The sequence below is a fragment of the Toxorhynchites rutilus genome, chromosome 1 (genome assembly GCF_029784135.1).
Source record: "Toxorhynchites rutilus septentrionalis strain SRP chromosome 1, ASM2978413v1, whole genome shotgun sequence".
NCBI lineage: Eukaryota > Metazoa > Arthropoda > Insecta > Diptera > Culicidae > Toxorhynchites > Toxorhynchites rutilus.
The window spans coordinates 20,439,998-20,466,193 of record NC_073744.1 but is presented as its reverse complement, the minus strand read 5'-3'; the positions used below and the strand labels follow the sequence as shown (position 1 = coordinate 20,466,193).

Below are 26,196 nucleotides of genomic sequence, written 5' to 3'. Positions count from 1 at the left end.
AATGATTCTACAAAACCACGCAAGCCATTAAACCTCTTCAGGGTCCCCTGAACTTTTTACTAAAGAGTTATTTATGAAATTTCGACGTATTAGCAAATAATATCCGAAATGATAAACCAACAAATTAAAAAAAACAGATTGGGTAGTCCTACGTCCTAAGCGGTCGTGTCTTGGATACAACCCCTCGATTTTTTGACTCCCCCTGTGCACTGGTGTACAAAAATAATTGGCGAGCCAAGGACACAAAGCATCTGACCACGAGGATCCAGAATTGCATCCGGAAGATGAATGTCAGTGCCGTCCAATTCTCTTGTGAGAGCATCTTCACCAAGTTGCGCCGTACGGCTGAGCACGCCCCCTTGCCAACATTCACTGTCTTTTTTTTTTTTTTTGAAGAACAACCGTTATGTTTTCAATAAAAATACTGAATTGCTTGAAATATTTTGTTTTACTATATCACTGAAGAAATTCTCATCACAGTCCTACGTCAAACTTACGTCCGTGCCTCTAGGTTCAGACCCTTCTACTTTTTTACAAAATGTACATCAGCGCTCCTCTTAAGGTGATTTTTTTAACTAAGCAATTGTCAATCCGTTATGGCTAGGGATCACAGGATCAACTTTGTAGAAAATACCATGTTTCCAGAGGACATTCCTGAGGTGTTTAATTTTTGCATTTTAATTTTTTTCTGACCACTGTGCATCCTAGCGATAATATTATGAACTAAACTTTGATCACCCCGTTTTGGCCAGGGATCATAAAATAAAATTTTTCAGAAGACACCATGTTTCGAAAAAGTATTCCTGAAGACTCATCAATTTTACCTCGATTTGAATATTCTTTTACCACTGTGCGCCCTAGCGGTAAAATTGCGAACTAAATCATTGTCATCCATTAAGGTGAAGGTGGAAGCTAGTCTCAAATGGCTGCCATTTCTTTCATATCCCTCCCTCACCCCTCGCCCGAAAATCAATAATTTTGCGAAACAGTGAGAAGAAAATGATCGTTTTCGCACACTTTCCATCAAGTAATATCAACCAAACTATGATTGACTTTCAAAAACAATAAACGGAAAAGTATTACATTCAATCAAAATGCCTCGGCCAACGAAGAGAAGGGTTAAGACTCTCCAACGTGAATATGTGGAGACAATATGATCAACGAAGGAAAATATTAAGGAATTATCCACATCGAGTTACTATGCGGAAGAACTTGTTAATACGAAAAGAGCCCCAATTCGCATGTGTTATAAATTTGCTCATGTTACGCTTGCGTATAATCAGAATTTTATTTCATATGCAAATGCACCTTCTATATATATTTATATTTGCAATTGTTCATCGAAAAATATCTTTCATACATTTTACTTTAGTATTGAATTGTTATTTTTTTTTTAATTGTATTTAAACACTCATGTCAATGAAGCGCCACACAGTCTGATAAGTGATTTGATCTATTTACGTGTGCTTTGCTCTTCTGTCACAAACACTATTACCCCATTTTTACACGAGGGTTTACCTATACTACTACAATGGCTAGCTTCCACCTTCACCTTAAGATCAGGGATTATAGGATCAACTTTGGATAGGATGTTCCTAGAAAGCATTTCAGACAAGTTATGATTTTTTTCCGTTTTGTTTTTTCTGTGCGCTCTAACGGCTAGGGATCACAGGATCAACTTTCCTGTACACAACTAGAAAGTATTTCTGAGGAGTTATACAACCAAAGTATTACTGAACCTATCGTAAACGCGATGTTTTACTATAATTTTTGGTATGCTATCATAATTCAAATAAATAGCCATGCTCTCCAGTGTGTTAGAGATCATACAAAATTTATTGAAAAATATGTGAACGCGATAATACAATGAACAACACAAGAAGCATTTAGTTTCAATAGAGAAAAGGGCTTTCAACCCTTTGCGGTCGTTTGTCTGCTCTCAGTCACCACAGCGAGGAATCATATTGAATACTTTATACAACGATGTAATAGTTTACATTTTTTTAAGGGGGTATTCTAGTCTAGAAATCTGAAAAAATCGAAATTTTTTTTTACCATATTTCTGTAGTTTAGGCATTCAAGAATATACTCTAGAGAGGACTTATCGAAAATCCTATTATTTACCTAGTTAGAGCCATCTTAGTGATGTGGTATCTAACCTGTTACGGCCATCACAATGAACTGCAAACGCGTTTCTCTCGGAACTAGTTTTTTTCTAACTGGCGTACACGATATCTCAAGTTCTACTGAACCGATTTATCACAAATTTATATGAAAATAATCTGCATACATCTCTCTATCGCATGAACCAATAAAAAATTATAACTTTTTAATTTTACTATTTTTAAAAAATCGGTAAACGCAAAAAAAAACGTTTTAAACAGCATTTTTGTTTTCAAACGGCCGCCATTTTGTTAAAACCCATGTTTTTGACTTCTCCGAGGTTCATGCCATAGCGACATCTTTACTGATTCAGAATTTTTTTGTTTCAGATAACCAGAAGGACTGGAATCGTGTACGCCATGGCACAACTTTTTTTTGAACACCCTCACTTCACCAGCATGTAACTATTCTAATTATGAATATTTTTTTTCCGTCCTATTTTTGTTTTATTGTTGAAAGTTGGATAAACGAATAATGATATAATGGATAGTAAAAATATTCTTTGTTTTATTTTTACGGAGTTCGAAAAAACGTCCGAAATTCGTGTCTCTACACTAGAATACCCCCTTAAACGAATTTTAATGTCTACTGAACTTTTCCTTGAATGTATACGGAGTTTCTATGAATAATTGGCAACGGTACTAGATATAAACAAAATATTATTAGCGTGGAAAGATAAGAGGATCTCTTTCAAGGGAAATTAATTCCGACCGCAAAGCATTAATCATGTTCCCAATTTGTTAATAGTGACAAACATGATGTTTAATCTGCAAACTAACTCATTGGATTATACTTCAGAATGATTGCATGACCGAAAGCATCGTCAAACAACATTACGACACAATGATTCAAATTAAAGATGAAACACGTTCATTGACCGCACACTGGATGGAGACATGTTTTATTTCTCAACGAACTTGATCCCGTCTATCAGGCGACATGAAAAACATGCTTCTCTGACAAAAATAAACAGACACAAAAAGAGCCACATTGAGAACGTAAGAGCACAGAAGTTGCTAGAATAGATGAGTTTGCACGTCTGACACTAATGTGAAACAGTAACGATGTAAGCTGTCAGATGGAAAAATAATTATCTAAAGGCGAGGACAGATCTTCTAACAGATTTTAATCTGTCGTAAGTTACACTCGCGCTTAAAGCTTCTAAATTCACTGCTAGCTTGATACTTGAATCGAGGCTCAAGATCAGTTAGCAATGGTAAGTACATATATCAATTGCGAAATTATCCACTCGATACGATTGTTCCTGACGTTGATGTTAGATCACAAACTGTTTAAAAAAACAGCTGGGTTCCCATGATGTTCATTAGTGCAGTCAACGAGGTCACCAAAAACTAGAGCTAGGAAAATTGTACTTTAAGCAATAGGTTAGAGGCTATTTACACATGAATTTCACATGAATATTATTTCTCTTGTGCGTATTGTAATATACGAAAACTTATAGACAACATTCACGTATTAGTAGAAAACATTAAACTCAACACTAAGTGGGTATCATGTAAAACGACGTGGTTAACTAGTAAGTGTCAAGTGCCCTGACAGCACTTTTTAATTAGTTCATTTGCTAGCCGAGGTACTTCATTAGCATTACAAATTTCTGCTGGAAATCGATCATTGGAAAACTAGAGATACAAGCACGAACTATGCGTGTGCCTCAATCTTGTCATTCCAGGCGCAATCTTTGAACTTATTATCGACACGAGTGATTTAACAATATTGTTTTTCAATCCCTCAATTGATGTTCCAGTATGGATAGAGTACGAAAATAGTACTAGTGCAGTGATAGCATTCGCTGGAACTTATCGAAGCACAACTCGCATGTCACTCACTCACTCGAAGGCATGGCATAGTGAACGCAACATGTTTTCAAACCGTTCTTGACTCATTCTTATCGGCAACAAGTTGAATGCAAACTGGTTACGAGAACCCGGTCGCCGTAACTGACTTTGATCTTCCAGCAGCGTTTGAACTCCAGCGTCCGGTCCAATGTTTGCCCTTTCGGTGCACTCGTTCATGGTCTAGTACTGCACGCGGCTTAATTATGCAATATCAATTAGATGCCAGGCGGCTCCTCGCTCTGGCAGATGATTATTAAATAAAGATTACAACGATCAAACTGTGATGATGAAGCAATTACAATTTATTGCCCGATGATAGCAGAGCGTCAGATTATCGTGTAATGTGAGAACAGCACATGTTAACACTGGCTTGCCTCTGGCGGCTCGCTTCAAAATGCCAACCGCCATTTGTCATCAACACACGAGGTATCACTGTGTTTCACTATCCACCGCTGAATGTCTCTGCTGTCAGACTGACGGCACATCGTTGCGCATGTGCGACAAAAAAGTCCCTCCGATTCATTACGCGATCAGAAGCGCAAAGTTATCAATGAATACAGCGAATAATTCGATTCCTCACAACAACAGGTAATTAGATTTACGATAAGCCACCCACTCACACAGAATGCAAAAGCGAGGGGGCAGCCGTCGCACTGGTGTTAGTGCGCGTCTTGAAATAAAATTGTTTATCACTGAGCAAACAGATTTGTGGGGAAAATTTAGCCGCAAACAAGGCAATAGTGGTAATACAATTAATTAAAATGCGAGGGCTTATCAAAACGAATGGTTCGTGGTGGCCACCGAAGCTGGGAATCGGTACCCGAGGGTGCATATTGTTGAGGGCAATGTAAACAAAAATGATAAATAAGCGGTAATCGAGTGGTTTGCGTGAAGGTGGTTTCCGATTAGTTTATGGTTTTGCTGCAGCCGTCAGCGGAAGTTCTTGTATTTGGCGACACTTTATGGCCGTTATTTACTAATTGATGCGTTTTGCCGATACTAGTAGCATGCACTCTGAATGTGGAGCCGATTCCGATTGAATGGAAATGTTTCAGTTTTTGTGGGAAAACTGAATAATGAGGTCTATGTAAATGCCCATAACGGGATTTGAATTGCATGCAATGAAACTAATAGTCTAATTAGCATCATACTCGTACAGATCTTATTATGATGTAACGAACGAGAAATTCCACTAATTAGGAAGAAATTCAATGTCCGATAGAATTGTGACATTATCATTAGTCTGTATAAAAACAATAAGAAACGTTCCACAAACGATCATTAGTAATTTATCCCACACTATGTCTTTAATTCATATCGTTTATATAGAATTGCAAACGATCATGATCATTGCAAAATGCCCTCGTGTGGCCTATTAAGTCTGAAGCAGAATAGGTCTTCCCCGTTATCTGATTGTTGCTTTTATGGAAGTTCATCAAACCTAAGTTCCGCTCAAATTTGCAATTAGTTGAAGAGCTTAGTATTATCTATTATTGCGATTTTTTGATAAATATTGATTTACGAACTACAATGATCGACATAAACAATATCCCACCATACATGATTTTGGATGTTGCTACATAAATATTACTGGTACGACTGCGTAATCGGTACACCATCGACGAAAATACCATGGTGTTGCGAATACACATTCGGCGCACCTCTCTTCAAGAGCATTGGCCTACCAACATACTAGAAGAAAAATATAAACGAAGTGAACTATACAAATTGAAGACTAGCATCCAGATATACAGCAATTCCATGCCAAATCGATATAGTTCCCAGATTTCCGTGAAAAGCGGTAGTTTTGTTCCTTATCGCAAAACATTTAACCCGTTTTGGCATAGGACTATGTATTTGATTTCTATAGAGGGGGGGTCACTCTACGAAAAATATAACGATTCATTAAGAGTTTTTAAACGCATATTATTCAAAATCGTTATTGCGACATATGTTGTATTATATACCATTAGACAGGAAATTTATTCAGTAACTAACTGACCCGGCAAACTTCGTCCCGCCCAAAATTTGTTTTTTGTTATCAATACCTTCGAACATTCACGTTTTCTTACTATGAGCAAGTTCATGGGTCCAATCGCAGAACTGTTCATTGATTGATCTTCTAATTAACCCCGTTGAATTTACCTTTTACTATATTTCTAACAAAACTCATCATTATAATATCAGATTATTTTCAGACACAATTCTCGTTCAAGATTTTTCAACCACTGGCAAATAACATGTTTCTCCGTTACATGGAATAAATGTTTTATACAGAAAATATGATAGAATAAAGATAGCCCTAAATCGTACAATTCCTTCCTCGAGTTCTGCTCTTATCGACACATTCGGCGATACTTTTTTATTGGTATAGATAGAAGAAGATATAGGAGTGCGTTTTATCACATTAAAATACATTTCCAGTTTCGAACAAAGATCAATTTCGCTAACGCAAACATCAAAAGGACTAACAGCACTTGTCACTATGTAATTGTAGAACATATGGGAATTGAATTTTCCGAATTTTTCCTTCAGAGTTTTCTGAAAATTTTCAATTGTCATGTTTGATTGGAATATTTTTAGTTGAAATATGTGTCTCCATTCCAGAGGGGTGTCATACCATCATAGAAACATTTCTCATACTCAAAAACCCTCACATCCCAAATTGTGCTTGATTAGTTCTCGAGTTATGTAGAAGTTTGCTTTTAATTTGTATGGCAGCCCCCCTTAGAGAGGGGGAGGAGTGTATTCACCTCAGAAACGTTTCGTGCCCGTAAAATCTTCACATGCCAAATTTGGTTCCATTTGCTTGATTAGTTTTCGAGTTATGCAGAAATTTGTGTTTCATTTTTATGGCAGTCCCCCCTAAGAGAGAGGGGAGGAGTATCTAACCACCATAGAATCATTTATTGCACCCTAAAACCTCCACATGCAAAAATTAGTTACCTTTGTTTGATTAATTCTCGAGTAATGCTGAAATTTGTGTTTCATTTAGAGAGGGGGGTAGAGAGAGTTAGAGGGGGGGGGGGTGTAGAGAGTCTGACCATCATATAAACATTTATTGCACCCTAAAACCTCAATATGCCTAATTTGGTTTCATTTGCTAGATTAATTCTCGAGTTATGCAGAAATTTGTGTTTCATTTGTATGGCAGCCCCCTTAAAAGATTTGGAGGAGTATCTAACCACCATAAAAACATTTAATGCACCCTAAAACCTCCACATGCCAAATTTGGTGTCATTTGCTTGATTTATTCTCGAGTAATGCAGAAATTTGTGTTTCATTTGTATGGCAGTCCCCCCTAAGTCCTAAACTATCACGAAAACCTTCCCCGGCCCCATTAAATTGATGAATGAATTTATGATTTCTGAGAAGCAAAGGACACACAAACTGTTGACAAATTATAAATAAATTAGTATTAAAAACTTTAAAATTCTAAATACAAATCAAATCATTCGGGGCCAATAATGTTTAAATCAAAAAAATATCAGCTAAACTAAGTTACAAAACTAAACTTTTTTGGTTCTACTAGTTCCAGGAAAATAGAGTTTCCGCCCGAAAACGTAGGATGGGGCTGTAAATTTCTCTAGAGTAGTGCTAACTGTTGTCGTCCAAAAACTCTTTAAGGAGAAGCAATTAGGGTTTAGTTTGCTTACCAAATAGTAACTATATGTATACAGCCATTCCATGCCAAACCGATATAGTGGTTCTCAGATTTTCGTGAAAAGTGGTAGTTTTGTTCTTTATCGCAAAACATTGAACCCGTATTTTTTTATTTTTTCAGTAGGGTTACCATTTCCATTTTAGGGTTGTCCGAAAAATCAACTTTTTTCTCTTTTTTCCAAAAATGACTTTTTTCATAACTTTTGAACTACTAAACCGATTCAGATGAAAATTTGAATTCTGTTCTCGTTAATATTGATTGTATTTGTTTTTTATTGTTTTCATAGTCTCGGGTCCAAAAGCGCTATATTTTTTAACTTTCATTCCAAAAATGACTTTTATCACAAATTTATTACTTTTGATCTACTGGACCGATTCAGATGAGTGATTTTATGATATCAAATTGAAGCCAATCAACTAGCCTTTTTTGAAAACATTACACATTTACCAATTGAGGGGCTTAGAATACAAGGGGTGTAAGTGACTTGATCGATTTCTCTTCATCAACTTTTTCTTTAGTTAATAACTCAATTACAAAAACGTTCCAATTTGAGTTTGCTATATAATCCGATAGATGAGGTTTTGACCTATCTTCCACATTGTTAATTACAGCTGAGAATGAGTTTGCAGCTAAGTTATGACCAAAAGAGAGAGTCGATGTAGAGAAATCGATCAAATCACTTACACCCCTTTCATTCTAAGTCTCTCAATTAATTGAATTCTAGTCGCATACATCCAGTCTAGTCGCATAGAAATATTGAACGAAGACTGAAAACATGTTAACTTTGAAAAATCATCACTTTAAAACGAAAAATAACACATGTACGATTTTTAGATATGTTATGTAAAAAAAACTTCAGATTTCAAGAAAAAATATTTAAAAAATATAGCATCCTTGGTAAACTATAAAAAACTAATCTCATATTTTTAAAAAAGACTATCTAATTGGCTTTAATTTTATTTGTTGATCATCTGAATCGGTCCAGTAGATCAAAAGAATTTTTGTGTTGGAAAAAAAGAGGAAAAAAATGATTTTTCGAACTATCGGTTAACTTTGGAAAATCATAACTCAAAAACGAAAAAAACGCCTTTCTGGTTTCGACATATGTTATGTGAAAAATCGTCAGCTATCCAGAAAGAAATATAATAAACTATAGCGACTTTGGTCACGAGACAATGAAAACAATAAAAAACGAATACAATCAATAATAACGAGAGCAGAATTCAAACTTTCAGCAGGTATAGTATATAAAAAAGACCAGGATATTGGCTTCAATTTGATATTTCGACCATCTAAATCGCTTAGTAGTTTAAATGTTATGAATTTTTGAAAAAAGTCACTTTTGGAAAAAAGAGGAAAACGTTGATTTTTCGGACAACCCTAAAATGGAAATGGTTACCCTACTGAAAAAATAAAAAAATACGGGTCAAATGTTTTGCGATGAAGAACAAAACTACCAATTAACACGAAAATCTGAGAACCACTACATCGGTTTGGCATGGAATGGCTGAAATACTGGCACTGGCAATAATAACGAACACACTGTTTAATTTTTTTCCTCTTTGCTCATGAATCGTTTTGTATCGTTTGTTTGTGTTTGTATATCAGTTATCACATACAAATATTGCTTTTAGGTTGCGATACAAAATCTGTACATTGATTGTGCCAGATCTGATCGGATTTGTGAACAAATGAATAATGTTGTAAAAACGCTCATTTTGAATGTGGCACAAAAAAGTAATACAGGAGAACAGTTTTCGCATTCAGCTGGAGATGGTGCATCATTACTGATATCAAGACATTTCTGTAGGCTTTCGGTGTTTGGGTTCCATCATTCTCTAAAGTCAGGTTGAGTTTGTTGGTTTTGAAACCGGTTTCGCGAGATGTTCTAAGTTTTTTCCTGCTGATCATGAATATCAAAATTTCTGTGCGGAATCTATTGGTTAAGGACCGTCAAGATGGCGTATCCTTTCGGAACAAAGCGGCCAAGTACAACGTAAGCATTGGTGCGATTCAGAATCTTTGGTGAAAGTACCAAGAGCTTGGTACCGTTTGCGATCAGGTAGGGTGTGGACACAAACGCTTGACAACGAACCGGGATGATGCCAGAATCGTCAGAGAAGTGCGAAAAAACCCAAGAACTACAAGCAGAACTATAAAAGAAAGCTTATCATTGAACATAGCGGAACGAACAGTGCGATTGAAACTGCAAAAACAAGGATTAAGGAGCAAGTTTGCGGCTCGGCGACCGTTGTTAATCCGTAAGGTCAACCAGATCAAACGTTCGGAGTTCACCATTAAATAGGTCCACAAGCTAATCTCGTTCTGGAATAAGGTGCTGTGGTCAGAAGAAAGCATATTCCAGACTATGGATTAACTGAGGAGAGGAGCTGCTTGACAAGAACGCTCAGAACACGGTGAAATACGATGGCGGCAACATTATGATCTGGGGGTGTTTTGCTTGGATGCCAATGAAAATGGTCATCTCGAAATTCAAAAAGTTACCCCATAAAAAATGTTCACCACCTCGAAAAAACACCCTATGCAAAATATCACCTCAATCGGAGTCAAGGGAGAGTGGCGCAGAGCGGTCGAAGTTTAAGTTTTTTGAAAGTCGAAAAAGCACCCAAGGGGGGAGTAAAGAAAATCAGTGTTTTCAAAACAAAATTTTCGATGCCCAATGTCTTCAAATAGCGAAAAAAAAATTGGTTTTGGCAAAAATCAAAATTCTGGTTTATGGTGCAAATGAAAATAGTTATCGCGATTGTTTATATGGAACTTCGTGGGAAATGTTGATTTATACGAGAAAAATCACCGAAAATCGGGTTTTAAAAAAAAATTGGTGTCGAATGTTTTATAATTGCACGAAACGTCGAGATTTGTAAAAAATCGACCAACCATTTATCGGGAAAAAAATAATTTATCAAAAATTTTAAACTGTCTCGTAATCTTCTCAATATTTATCAATTCAGACAAGAATAATAAAATCCATACTCATTCAACCTTATTTACGAGAATGACTACCAAATTTTAAAATTATTGTTCTCTTCCCGGCGACCCACCTTCCGAATTTACGACTAACCCGGACAATCACGTTCCATACTAAATTATGAACACCTCTGCCGGAGAGAAAAAAAAACTCCGTCGACAGCGTCGAAGGCCCATCGAATTAGATTATTTTTTAATCTGATCGATTTGTGTGAAGCAATATTAGCTACCATTGAGTGTTAAGGATAACACGGTAAATCGATAGCTATCAACAGGTTGCGTGCGACCGGTCGCCCGTCGCTCGCCGTTAATTCCACTCCTCCAATAGCAGCCAACACTCTTTTTTCTCGATTTCACACCCTCCCACAAACCGGCTCCGATTGCAGCAGAAGCTGCGAAAGATGATCTTCAACTGCTTCCACAGGTTCGTTACTGGTGGTGGATGGAAACGGGGAGGATCTCGCCCTCTTTCCCTACGACCGTACGCTACATTTTAGCGCCAGACTCTTCGGGTCGGAAAAGCGCGCGCACTTGGGGCAGCATCGATGACGACATCGAGAACACTGTTTTCCACCGCTACTGCGTTTGCCACCACTGCGAGGGGGGCTCCCTTCTCAAATTTGTTGTTATCTGTTTCGGGACGCAATTTCACTTTTTCCTCGGTTTTATGCCATGTGCTTCGGAAAAGCTGATAAATGAAAAATCCTTCGCAGGGAAAAACTTGTATAAAAGCACAACGAGGAACCACTGCCAGTCACAGTTCGGAACTAGCACGGATTTTGTGAGGAAGCACTGGAGCCCCCATCCCGTTGTGAACTGTAAGTGAATTGTCGGCGGTTTTCCAACCAAAAAAAAAGAAACCCAGCGGAATACTTTTCGACAGTTTTGTGAAGCGGTGAGTGAAAGAAACGCACCGAAAAAAAGTGTTTCAAAAGCGTTGTGCGTTCAAAATAGTTCCAAAAGGCGTGTGAATAACTGCGCACAGGGAGATAGTGAGCTCCAATTTTATCATCTGAGGTAACTTCCTGTGTCATTCTTCAGATATTGTTTGGTTTGGAAAAAAACGGTTTGAGCACTCAACAGTCAGGGGGTAAACTATATTGCGTGGTGATGAAAACTTACCTCGCAAACTAAATTATAGTAACGACGTGGAGCTATTCAACTTCTTCTATTACGTTTTCACAATGTATGATAAAATTTAAATAAGTGATAAAAGTGCTTAAGAGTCGTTCAGCTTTATCTCTTGTTTCCGTACGAGATGTGATATTTGAATTGTGAATATTTGAAGACTTGTCGTGTTAACTAAAAAAATGAAGAATTATTCTCCTGTATTTATAATATTTGTAATTAAGAGTAAATCACTCTAGAAACGGAATTCAGAATCTGAAATTGAGAATTTTTTCAAGTTACAGTATGAAAAATATATCGTGATCAAAATCAGAGTATCGAAAATCAAGAATATACATATGTAATTTGAACAAGGAATGTAATCGCGTTAAAAAAGAATTCAGTGTAATCGATTCATATATAGTCGAGTCTGTAGATAATCGAGTCCAACCTGTATATACTGAATTCATTTTTTTAAACCGATTCCCAATTACCCCGTCAGTTAGTACCATCTGTTGTTGAGAAATTGAATTTTCAGACTACATCATGACTAATATCATTTTGTTAATTTTAGATTGGAATAGCTTTCGTTGCCGATTGGACAACGACGTCAATTCTCTGATTCAGTTTCAGAATTAAAATTCATGAAAAAAAAAACAAAATACAATAATGCGATAAGACTCAGTTCATCAGGTATCAGAAGAGGATTTGATTCAAATAAACAGCACAATCAAAAGGTTGTCCACGATGAAATTGCATCACATAAAATTATGCGGCAAAGTTGAACTATTCATCCGATTGTCATATTGAAACGCTTGTATCGTGCTTGATATTGTACAGCATCAGAATCGATTTTTTTGCAAATTTGATCATGTTTTCTTGATTTCTTCAACTGTTTCGACTACTAACAACCCAACCTCAATTAGCCACAAATCCGGTGTATTTCGGAGCTTAAGATCTTCCAAAACGAAATCGATATCTCCTATACTATTCGACTTCAGTATGTAATTCGGAAAGATATGCGGCCAGAAAATCGTAGGACCGTTGTGTGTCTCCAAAAGTTCGACAATTTATGTTCCCTGAGGTTCTCTGGTACCCCAAACTTGTCTAGATCAGTGAACATCTATTTATCGTACATCAATCGCTGTACAATCATATTCGAGTAGATTTCCTTCCTTCCTTCTTTGTTTGGTTTATAAAGACTTTAAACTTTTGCCGTTCCTTCGTCTCAAGCCCTGAGAATGTGGAATGAAAAATACTCTATTATTCCTCCTTCACATGATCTAAGAAAGACAATCCATTCCCGCTCGACGCTCGCCTGCAACGATGTCGCTCCGATGACCACCAAACGAGATTTGAGTGGATTCCTGATTTGGCACCGGTTTATACACAGAGTTTGGGACGTTAATAGCTTGCTTCCGAGGTACTTTCTTAGCCATTGAAACAAGTTTTTGATCAATAAGTAACAACCATATAAATCCTAGACATTTAATTATTCGACTGAAATGATTATTATATCACTTCTATCAGCCAGCAGAAAGATATTAACGTTCAAAAACTTGCACTCCAAATCGTCAAAACAATCACTCGACTTCCTCGATTCAAACGAATACCAAACTGTAAGAAACAGATCGATTTTGCTGAAACTTGACGTGTATTCTTCCGAGAGATTCTACTTACTGAACATAACCTCGACACGCGTCAGTACTGCCACCTCTTTGACTTTGCACTGACTTTTGAAACGAACCTAGAAACTTAAACTCGGTAGATCGGAACCTGGTGTTATGAATCGAATAATAAGCAATTATAAAAAAATGCAGGTGCCGGGACTTATAATTTGCATCTGAAACCTTTAATCTGGAATTTAAAGTAATCAAGTGAAACTTTAGAAATAGAATCTGAACCCGGGGTCATTCATAATCAATGTCTATTGAATCAGGTATTCACACCACATTTGGAATTCAGGGATCGGAATTTCGAGAGCTGGAATCTGAAAATCAGAAATTGACAGTTAGGGATTCGGAAACAGAACAAGAAGTAGTTATCAGCATCAGCATGACAAAAATCTGTGAATTGAATCTGAAATTGGAATTTACGACTATTGAATCCGAAATATGCAACCTAAGTTTGGGTTTTTGGGATCTGAATCGCGATATCTGGAATCTAAAAGTAGAAATCGAGTATCTAGAATCCAAAACCAGAACAGAAATAAGTGATCAGCATAAAAATTGAAATTTTTAAGCTTGTACTGTGAGCATATGATCTGAATTGAATCTGAAATTAGAGCATGACAGTTAAACCTTGATATGCAATCTGAACCCAGAATCAAGTGAATGTAATCTAGAATATAAATGCGTGATTCAAATTAGGAATATGTGACATCAGAATCCGCACATAAAATCAATAATCGGGAGATCTGAATCTTCAAAAGCAAAAAATTATTAAGCAAGCAAAAGCAATAAATAATCTACAAAACATTTGAAATTTTTGAACTTGTAATTTGGAACTAATGTAATGGAATTTTGGAACTAATCTAAATGGTCATTTAAACAACTTTGCATACTTGAAATCTCCGAAAAAAAATAAGACCTCTTTTTGAAAACTATGATACCTACATTTTGGTCAAAGAATAAAATGTAGGAAATTATTTTAAGTTTCATGAAAAATTGAAAAAAAACATTTTAAAAATTGAAATTTATTTTTCTTAAAAACAATTTTTTTATAAATTCTGAACAAAAATGTTCCATGTTTTCTTTGAAAAATCACTATCAATGTTCTACTCGTAACATTTTTGTGTGTATATTATCACGATTGACATGTTCTGCAAACTTTTTTCTATTCAGAAACATGTTAAGAACATGCCATTAGCGAGAATTCATACACAAAAATGTTACGAGCAAAAGAAAATTCTCCACTCTCCATACAAAAATCCCGTATATTCCGGAGGCTATAAAATATAGAAATGAAATTAGGATTAGTTGTAATTTTTTCAAAGAAAACATGCAAAAAAAATTGAGCTTGAGCTTGGATAGACACACCGAATGACGCTTGGGAGTAGCAAAACATTCTCATTGCGCAAGTTTCGATGAATCGAGCTTTAAATAGTCAATAACGTTGCCGGCTACGTCCTTACAATCACCAGGGAATGGGAGGGAATGTTAGTATTATAATCGCCGACCGAAGACCAGAAGGGTTGCCTCTATAGCGTGGTTCCTTAGCGAATATTATGGGAAGGATAAGTGTTAGTGGTAAGGGAAAAAATCAGGATTCACTGCGATGAGTGATGTGTATTACTAAACGCAAAGTCTCAGCCATATGACGGACCCTTGAAAAGGTTATCCAAAGTTCCTATGATTTCGCCATCTTAAAAACATGTGTATAATCAAGAAAACAGGAAAACAAATTTGCTTGAAAAACTTTTTCCATTAAAAGTTGCCATCTTTCGATGACTTGTCGGTGATTCTACGGGCTATTCGTGTTTTTTTTGAGTATTTAAAAAATACGTTTTTGAGAAAAATGAATTTCAATTTTTAGAATATTTTTTTTTCAATGTAATTATATACATTTTTTCATTTGATTACATTTTTCATTATTTGACCAAAAATTTGTAGGTATTACAGTTTTTTAGTTAGATATTTTTTGTAATAAATGAAGAAAAAAGGCTTTGGTCCTCTTCAAAAGTAGTTTACTTTTGTTTTTAGATTTCAAATATGCAATGATCAATGTCTTTACACCCACGAAGCTTCACTACAATCTGAGACAGTGCTGTCAATGACCAGTCGAGTAGGCTTGAAATTCATCATCTATGTCTGGAGTTTGAAATTAGAGAATGAACCAGCAATCTAGAGTATGAAGGTAAAATCTGATTTTTTGGGGTTTTTATCTGGAATATATCCACAATGTTGACGTAAGACTATCTTTGGCTTAGTAATCATTTGTTTGAATTTGCTTCTGAAACAATTCTCAACGAAAAAAATAAAGGATATTTTGAATGATTGCTGAAAGTTTTAATTTCGTTTCGTTTTCGTTTTCGTTTTCGTTTCGTACAATTTGTAGGCGTATTAAGACGTTTGGCATCAAGAATCTTTCATCTGGAATCTCAAATATGATGCGGAATGAATTGTGTCTGGATATTAGCTGACAATTGGAAGAAGATTTTCTGGATTTTGCGACTATAAATTTGTACCTGTAATTAGGATGTTTAGTATCTAGAATCTATTTTTAACTCGTAATATGTGTATGGAAACTCAAATCTAGTGTTGGATCTAAAAATAGAATATCATAGAAAAATTTGGATCTAGATTTTTTCAAATTTGGAAATCTAAAAGCAGAAAATGAAGGCCTATAATTAATAGCCAAAGAACAGAGGATAATAGTTCGGTATTAACGGTATAAATTCTAGAAGTTGTAGAAATATCAAATTTGAAAATATATTTGAATATATTTGTATGAATCTAAAGCATTTTTTAGCAAAAGCAATTCAAAGAACTTCGCCTATCAAATTTTACAACTGAGATCTGAGGTTTAGAATCAGTAATCTGAAATAGTATTCTGCAACTTACAACTGGAACTCGATTCTGCAACAAATGAAATCAGTTAATAAATATGTTGAGAGAAATATTCTCATCAATGTTTTTTTCTTCAACATTTTAGTAATAGTGAATCCTCACTTTTTTGTCATAAAACATGGGAACTCATTCCGGAAATGTCCATTTACGTCATTTTTGCAGAATCAAAATTATTCTCATATACAACCTATCGAAAGCTGACAAATGTGTATTCTGCTTGCGGACGCTCTGATGATGTGATGCTGTTTGGAACACATCTAAATCAATGAATGACATATAGTCATTGTACAGGGTGTTTTTTAAGCATTTGATAAAATTTGAAAGTTGTGAAAAATATAAAATATTATTATCAGGGGCTCAAAATCAATCTTTACCTTGTTTTTTTAAAGATTTTTTCATGTAAATTGCTCACCAATACGATTTAGGTGATCCATGTCCAGATATGGATAATATTTTCGCGCAAATCGGCTGAGTTATCACCGATAACTAGTGTGATGTTGTCTTCTAGTGCCTTAATATTTGCAGGTCACGCTTACAAATTAAGAAAAATGATCGTATGTAAGCCTTTCCATAATAAAATGGCAATGAAAACGACACAACTTTATTTCAACAAACGGCACAAATCACGCGTGATCTATCAAAAACAGTGGACTGGAAAACCAGACAGCATAACTATCACTATATACAGGTAAATTTCGATATAACGTACATTTCACTTTCAAAATTGTACGTTGTATCGAATTGTACGTTATATCGAAGCATAATAAAGTACTGACAAACGTAGTCTATAATACATTATTGTGTTGCTGTTTTAGTAAAGTTAATGAATATCTTCAATCAGAAGACGAAGCCGGCCTTTCTTATGTTGTATCCCTTCGTACTGTTGATTAAAGCTTGATTCATTTAGAATCCGCAATCACAAAACCAGCTGTATTTCGGGAGTGATTGAAGGTACAAAACTTGTTTTAGCATCACAATACAGATAATTCATTGTTCTATCAGGAAAAACATTATTGAAAATGTTTTTTTCTTCACACTTTGGAAATGTGTACGTTATATCGAGTGACGTTATATCGAGGGTACGTTATATCGAATTTTTCCTGTATATATACTTTAAAATGTCAAAACTTCCGCTAAACATCGGATATGTCCCAACGAATCGGAAACGTTTTGATATATTGTTATCGGCAAATTCAATTTTGTAAAAATAAGAAATGAATTTGTTTACTGAATGTTAAGTTTTACAAAAGACGCTATTAATGGAATAGATAATATTTTTTGTATCAGTTCCAGTCTACATTATAACAAAAATGAACTGATCAAAAAGGCGTCTTTCCCTATTTTGCACCGAAATCGAAATTATCGCGTCCGAAATCAAATTGAGGAAATTAAAAACGAGTAACAACATCTTATTTTTTATTTATTTTATTTTATTTGACCGCGAGAGTACACCGATAAGCCGGATAATTCTTTCTGCTTTCCTCCCTTCAATTGCTCATTACTCCATCTCAAAACATAATAACATTTCTCCGATGACGGTGAATGCATAAACATTATTTCTGTCTGGTTCACCATTCAATTTTTCACCCTCCATTTGTTGAGGAAAGAAGGAAACTTCCAGCAACCACCAAAATCAGTGATAAGCCACGTTTCTGGTCCTCTAGTTTTCGATAGACCGGATCGGTGTCGGGTAACTGAGTGGTAAGAAGCTCGGAGGTATAGAGCGGGGTAATTAATTTCCATGCTGTTTGCCTCCGTTACTTACCACCAGAGTGCATTTTCTCACTCCTAATAGTGAAACAATGAATGGGTGTTTGGGAGATAAAACGAAGGATAACGTACCAAAATAGGACCTTTTTCATTTGAGAGATTCCAAATCACCGATAGTGACAGTTTATCGTTTGGCCCCCGAACGCTTGGCCGTTGTCACGTAGAATCAAATGGGAGTGGGGCTTCGAGTTGATTTTAAGGGTTTGTGATTCAACAGATTGAGACTATATAAAACACATACGATACTCAAAAGTCACCCTGACGTCACTCTGACGTATCCGGAAGGATCTTCATGAAAAAAACTATCACAAACAATCGATATCACCTCCATTAACTTTCGAAGTATACAAGAAGGTGGATTTTTACAATTCAATGATGCATAAAAAATACCCCCCAGGGACATATTATTGGCAAACAGTGCACTGAAAACAATGTGTATGCAAATAATTTGCCTTCTTCTTCTTCTTCAATGGCACTAACGTTCCTAGAGGAACTTCGCCGTCTCAACGTAGTATTACTTGCGTCATTTCTATTGGTACTTAGTTGAGATTTCTATGCCGAATAACACGCCTTGAATGCATTCTGAGTGGCAAGCTCTAGAATACGCGTGATCACAGTGCAAGTCGGAGGAAATTTCTTTGACGAAAAAATCCCCCGACCAGAACGGGAATCGAACCCGAACACCCGGCATGTTAGTTATGACGCTAACCACTCGGCCAAGGGAGCACTAAAAAAAAACATATATAATTTGCCTACCATGCCCATAACTCAAATATTGGAATTGCTTGTTTTCGTATCGCATTCTTGTTTTTCATTCGCTTGTTTACCATTTTTTCTGTTAACTATTTTTAGACTTCCATCAGCGATCCCTACTAAATCAACGAGAGATATGGCATCCCCTTCATCCTCCTCAGCCGTCTTGAGCCAGCGAGTTCTCTTTGCACTGCTGCTATGCACCCTGCTGCTGGATCTGAGTTCCCTCGTCCAGGCCCGACCGCAGGACGATTCAACCTCGGTGGCAGAAGCGATTCGATTCCTACAGGAGCTGGAAACTAAGCACGCCCAACATGCTAGACCAAGGTGAGAGCAATTCTAAATTACGTTCCAGTCGCCTAAGGGCAGGGCAAAATGATCACCATAATCGATTGGTGGCATTAATCATCGCTATTGATTAAAAAATGCGGGAATTCCCCACACAAGAGCCGATCATACTCTCTGCTCTCCGTGTAATGAACTCTCGGCCAGACGTTGACAGATTTATTTCACCAGGTTTTGCCGGTTTACATTCCGCCGCGCCGATGGCCCCATAAGTGCAGAGGCTATGATATGCTAAAAAGCGAGAAGCAATGACCCTTTCCGCACGTCATTCCCTAGTTTATAAGCCCTTGAAGAACAACTGCGATTAAGTGGTCAGACGAAACATATGTTTCGTAAGGGATATTACCCAGGTAAAGAGACAGCGAGAAACACTTACGATGATCAACAGCAACCTTGGCAATGGACCATGCCGTATGATCGAGTAACCACGTGCCGTTTCGAGGAACATGTACCTTTTCTTATTTGTTTTTTAGGATTAACTGAAATCCCCAAACGAGTTACAAATGTACACAGCAGTTATGAGACACTTAATGTTGTTTATATCTTGCTGTGTGTGGCTCGACTTGACTGTCGCATTAAGAAGTATTATGGATTTCATTATTTGATTTATGTATTTTTATCACTGACATATCCCTATAATACCATCCGTATCGATATATATACACTTTAAATAGTCGTTCGTTTAAGCGCAAGATAAACCTAGCTGATGTATTCTAAATACAATACTCCATCTTCCAACTACCACTTGCGGGCTCAGAATAAAAGAGTGAAGTGTATCTACTGTAATGCTATCAATATCGCAAAAATTCATCCTATAGTGTCTGTTGTTCAAATAGCTAACATCGGGCGGTTTGCGATAACATTTGCGGAAACAAGTATAAAAAATGGAAACAACAATTGATCGGATTTTTCAATAAATTGCATTCAATAAATCTCCGTATGCATTCAATAAATCTCCGTATGACTATCACTTGTCAATTCATCAAGTGCAGGAATATTTGACAGCCTCAGAGGGCTGTCAAACTTGATCGATTTTCTTTTCATCAACTTTTTCCTTCGTTCATAGCTCAGCTGCATAAACGTTTGAATTTGAATTTGCTATAGAAACAAATAGATGATGGTCTGATCTGTTACCCACATTGTCAAATTCAGCAAAAATTGAACCAATCAATCACGACGTCTCTTTTATCGTGAAAGATGCGTAGAAATATTTCCAATCAATGAATGCAATCATTTTTTTGTGATCTATCAAGAAAATATCGAGTAATAAGCGTTCTAAATCATACGTTATTCCTTACTGAACATGTTTAGCTTTTACCCTCCCATATCTTCCTGTTATAAGTTGTCCTACGTAAAAATATCAATAAGATAGACAGAATCTAACAAATGCTCACATTTGTTAGTGGATTGGAAATCCCATGAAGATCACGGGATTTATTGACTACTCAACGGCTTTTCTTCTTTCTCGTTGAATCGGCATTGAAGGAATCAGGAACAAAGTTCGTAATTCGTTTTCTGCATAATAGCATTAAAACTGATTTTGGCTCCAGAAAGGATCGAATTCACGACCTTCGCGTTATTAACACGACACTCTAACGCTCTAAAATTCAAAGAAAAAAAATTATAGGAGGTTGTGTTCAAGACACGACCGCATTGTTGACGTAAAACTACACTGTGGTTTGATTCAAGTCGCTTGTTTATAACTGCAGATATTATTTAAAAATGCTACAAAAATTTTGAAATAACCATTCCACCAGTTTGATCGCTTTGAAATGTTTTTTTATTATAAATTCATTCAACGATAATTGTATGATGATTCATTCTTGTGCTCGCAGAACAATTCATGCTCGAGATAAGCGCAGCTGTCATCCTTAGTGGAGAAAGTTTTGCTAATGGCAAGCAAAACCCAATCACATACAAAATTCCAGAACGACATTTACTTTCTTGGTGACTAAATAAACGAAATAAACTCTATCTGTTAATCTTCATAACCTCGAAATGAGTAGCACTGCGTCATTATGATCAAGGTTAGCGCAAATGCAATCCTAGTTGAAAGCAGTTTTGCGACTGGCATGCGAGCCCAAATAAATTAATAACTTAATATTACTTATTGAATAACTTGATATTCCCCAAATATTTCATTGGTGTACAACCTTCACACCTGCTTCGCCATAGAGTCAGTTCAATGCATTGATGACAGGAAACAAACAATGTTAACTGCTTGGAAAAAGGTTGAATTTTTTGTCTCAGCAGAGATTCATTACTTATATCCTAGCTTAAATATTTCCCTCCCGCTATTCATCATTACGACTGCATAATTTGCAACACCAAACAACCGTCAATCATAGCATAAAAAATTAGGCGATTGTTGCATCGTTACAGGGCCAATGAACACGGGAGCAGACACAAATGGGGTTTCAGCGTAGCGAAGATGCACTATTTTTACGTACGGGTCATTTTGTGGAGAGAGTTTTGCTACCGTAATGCGAAACCAACTCGCAGACAAATTTTCAGAACATTTATTTTCTTGGTGAGTAGACGATAGTCTAGCTTGATGATTCCCCACACAATAGTGTAGCTCAAAACCTTAATGCAATGGCGTCAGTTTGACGCAATGATTGCAATGCTAGAGACATCAGCGAGTGTGTAATTTGGTCGCGTCCACAGCTCAATTCGAAACGAAGACATCTGATGAGGCAAAACAAGGAAGAACAAGCGATATCCATTGCTTTGAATACAGAACGATACTGAAAGTTTGCCTTCCTTCCTTGCTTGAGACTGAAACTGCTTCAGTTCATTCGTCTCTAGCCTTCAAAAAGGCCCTTGGAAAACTTTACTTTATCCATCATATTACTCCTCCACCCCATTGCCTTGAGAAAGGCATTCGATCGCTAACCGTCCAGCTCGTCCAGCAACGATGTTGTCCAGTCGATTTCCTCACGAAGAATGAAAGTTTGCCTCAGCGAGATCCACTGTTTCTACTCTAGGCAAATATTCCCCTTCGTTCTTCTTCTTTTGCTTTGTTCACGGAGACTTTACATCTTACGGTATCCCCTTCGTTGCTCGTCGATAAGTTGCTCGTTATTGACAGCTCTGTTCGGGAAAGCACACAAATGAACAGAACAAATATATGGGGGAATTGAATGCTTCCAATTTTCATCAATTTAAACCGTATACAAACTATGAGATTGTAATATATAGCGTATCAAACAAATCTTAGGGAATTTCCGATTCGTTTGGTATGTGAATCGCCAAAATCCGTTCGCGGCAAAAATAGTTATTAACGTTAACTTTATTTCATAAAATCATTACCTGTTTTCTGATTTGGCAAAATTGGATAGCTCATGCGTTCCATCGTTGAAAGACAAACAATTTTTCTGAACCAATATAGAAAATAAAAATAGAAAAAAATCTTTTTGGCTCCGGAGACGATCGAACTCACGACCTTCGCATTATTAGCACGACGCTCTAACCAACTGAGCTATGGAGCCACTTATTATTTTATAAAAATGTCTACGATATTATGAAAACTAGTAAAGTATTTCTAATAGAAAACATTGAAAAAGTTAAAATGTCCTAAATAGCTACGCGTAACAAAAGTAGCCAAGCATCGAAGTACTCAAAAATCGAATTGAGTTATGCGAATAAAAAATTGTTCTTTTATACATATATGTTTGGGTTTTATCTAATATGAAAAAAACAATATAATTTTTTTCATCCCCTTAAAGTTACAAAACTCCTTTCTCACATAAAAAATATATATTCGAAATCTTTCAGGAGATGATATATGATGAAAAAAAAAATCTTCGCATATGGTCAAATTTCAACCATGACAAAGTTATTGAACTTTTTTGTTTCGGATTCTGTTTGCCTTAAACTGACTCTAATTCAAAAAGTAGGACAATTTTGTTGCTTCTATTCGAAAGATGAGAATATTTAACCCCTTAACGTATAACGTCGAATCACACTCGTGGCGATTAGACAGTGCCAGAACGTACAACATCGAACCTCACTCGTGGTCTATCGATGTGAAATCGATGTGAATACATACTTCAGGCGTGTGATGATGCGGGACTGCTACGATCGTAAGTAAGATACACACACTCAACAGAGTATCGAAACGACTCAATGTGTTCGTGTTTGGGCCCTGCTGTTGGAAATTAAATCGTACGGCAAGGTGTTAATACAGGAAAAAAGGGTGAAAGATTTAAATTAGTGGATTTATGTAACGTTTTAGATGTAAAAAGCTTAAAAGTTGGTGGTTTTAAGGTGTTATTATTATTTTTATCTCAAAAATACATAATAAACATGACTGTTTCTATAATTTCTATCAAGTTCCGCTCTACAATTTATATTCTGACACCCAACACGTTTTTTTTTAATTTCACTGCAATATCATTTTGAACAATTCCTGGTGAAGAATCAGAATCTTCAAAAACCACGATTGTTACTTCACTCTATTCATCAGTGCTGAAAATATTCACGTTCACGACATTCAAATTCGGCGAATTTTTGCCTTCCTTGTATTGATAACCTACTGCTCAAGCGAGAGTCGATAAATATGAAACAACAATATCAATGAACCCCAGTGGAATGAACACCAACATCTGCTTGCCATGAAGTTCATTTTTCATTTGCATCTTCCTTATCGTCATGGTATTCGTAAGGTCGAAAATGAAGATCATTGCGTGTTAGTGAAAACCTAAGCATAAAATTCAACGTTTCCAATTGAGAGTGAAATCGATTAATGGTAAAGGATGGCAATTCATCACACAAAATTCTTGTTTTTGGCGACTTCGGCAGTGGAATGTATAGAATAACTCTTGCTACGTTTTATGAATCTACTCACGATTGCCCGGAAATGGCATACAGCACCATTTATATGTGCAATGGGTGACACGTTTTCAATAAAAATTCACTGCAAGCGATGAAGATCAACTTAACGTTCGTGATAATCACCTGAAATTATTGACAGTAATGAAAGTGCCTGAATACAGGCTTTTCGAAATTCATTCATGTTGTTTTCGATCAATATACCAGACATAGTTCACGCGTCTCGACTCTTGTGCTCTACTCATTATGACAGATATGGTGTTGAGTTTCAACAGAAGAAAATTCATCCGATACTGGGAAAAATCTAATTCCTTCATTCGTGAATAAATTTTGATAATTTGTGGCACTGCTAATAGTCTGAGCTTTGAAATATTTCATTTTATGAATTTTCGCTTGGAATAGGTCAAATTCCTTTTGATTATTGACTCTGAAATTGAGTCTAAAATTGTGTAGGGGAAAGTCGGGAAAGGCGGACAGGGTGGGAAAGATTGACACCTATGTATGACTGATAAATTGTATTTTTATTTTAAATTTTAATGATGTACAAACTTGCAATACAGTGTGTCAATACCTTTGACACTTACCGTGTACACCGAGCTGACCTTCTGTTAAGATTGTAAATAAAAACAAAAAAGTCTTTGTAGATTACTTATTTGTAGCATTACTTTTTTGTAGCAGGTCGATGTAAATGTTTGTCTGTAGAAAATAAGGTTCTCATTGTTATCGTGTAATTTTTTGGGATATTTTTCATTGCCTGAGTGTTTTACCATCACTTTTATTCCAGTTTATCGAATCATCGGTGAAGTTTTCTCATTTTTACTCCAGAAATATTGATGAAAAAAATACTAATCAAGTCGGGTAAGATGGATACTCCACCGAAGGGAAAGAAAAACATTTAGTTTTGAAAATAATTTGGTTATCTCCTCCTTTTTTCAACAGATGCCTAATAACTATGTTTTCAAGAGCAACCAGATATCATGGACGTATCAGCAGAGCCGTTTTTAAAATGTAATCGAAATGTCGGAAACTTGAGTTTTCAGTTAGTGTCCATCTTTCCCACCCCAGGTGTCAGTCTTTCCCGTCAAGTGCCGTCTTTCCCGACTCATTCTTATTTTTTATAAGATGCCAGACACATTGATTTTGCAAAATTTCGGCCTCAAGAACAAATTTTATTATAAAAAGAGACAATTTGTGGGGAGATAGCTATATATGTCTTGTGTGTCATATATGATCGAGTCCGTCTGTAGTTGCAAACGTTGAGCCCTGCACCATTATTGCTACGCTTTCAGTCAGCTCCCATCAAGTGAGCGAGAGAACACTTTACGGAAGGAGCTTGCACAAAATCAGTGTCGGTCCCAGCTCCCAGAGATATTTATTTGATACAAATTTGACAATCGGAGATTCTACTAAATGTAGTCACATTTTTTACACATCCGAATACCAACCATAACTTTGTTTATTTGCTTACTTTATAACCATCGGTCCCAGTCGGGGCTCTGGCAACCCTATCCCAACCAATACAAATTGAGCGTAGGCAAAATAAAGCAGGACTCGCGCTCAGGGGGCTCACGGATTGTTTACTGTATGGAGTCATATATGTTAATGTTTAATTACGTTGGATAGTTTCCATTGGCAAGCGATGTTTGGATGAACATCCGAAAGCTTTCTTGGCGATTTGCAATTAAAATCACTGCTGCAAGATCGTGCGGAGCACTTCATTTTTAATTTCAGGTTATGAATTCTATGCTCATGATTTTCTATGGTGGCTACAAAAAGATGGCCGCATAGGACCCCCTGGTCCCAGTGACCAACGTTCTCGTACCAAAAAGTCCATTGTCATTCCACACGGACCGACAGAGATCACGCGAAAATTTAAGGGTCGTCTCTTGAACCGTAGCGAGGTTCATCGTGGTGAACTTCGTATCTGCACTATTAAACAGAGGACATGATGGACGATAAACATTGGCCCTATTCGGACATCTCTCTGTTTCTACTGACAAAATCCGATGGTACATGAAACACTACCATATAGTCCATTTCTTTTCCACTCAATTGGAAGTAAGTCCAAAAAAATCATCGACTTCCCCTGCCGATTATTTCCTTTCCTTTTACAAAAACTGAACAAACCTATGCTCATGAACCGCTGTCG

General features: G+C 36.4%; 1 protein-coding gene, 1 long non-coding RNA gene and 1 other non-coding gene across 4 annotated transcripts in view; 2 read left to right on the top strand and 1 right to left on the bottom strand.

Annotated features, from left to right (window-relative positions):
- Nucleotides 1-26,196, top strand: part of LOC129770090 (neuropeptide F-like) — a 45,711-nt gene that overhangs the window by 5,978 nt on the left and 13,537 nt on the right. Inside the window, exons 2-3 of one of the 2 annotated variants that reach the window (XM_055772722.1) lie at nt 11,385-11,688; nt 18,969-19,196. In XM_055772722.1, the coding sequence (XP_055628697.1) occupies nt 19,006-19,196 (191 nt within the window). In that variant the 5' untranslated portion in view covers nt 11,385-11,688; nt 18,969-19,005. Of the gene's footprint in view, nt 1-11,384; nt 11,689-18,968; nt 19,197-26,196 lie in introns of those variants that run through there. The other variant, XM_055772729.1, reaches the window with a different exon arrangement.
- On the bottom strand, nt 22,632-22,705 carry Trnai-aau (transfer RNA isoleucine (anticodon AAU)). The gene has a single exon. It is a non-coding gene; the product is annotated as a tRNA-Ile (tRNA).
- On the top strand, nt 24,655-25,630 carry LOC129770103 (uncharacterized). Its single transcript, XR_008742034.1, has 3 exons — nt 24,655-24,757; nt 24,832-24,905; nt 24,987-25,630. It is a non-coding gene; the product is annotated as an uncharacterized LOC129770103 (long non-coding RNA).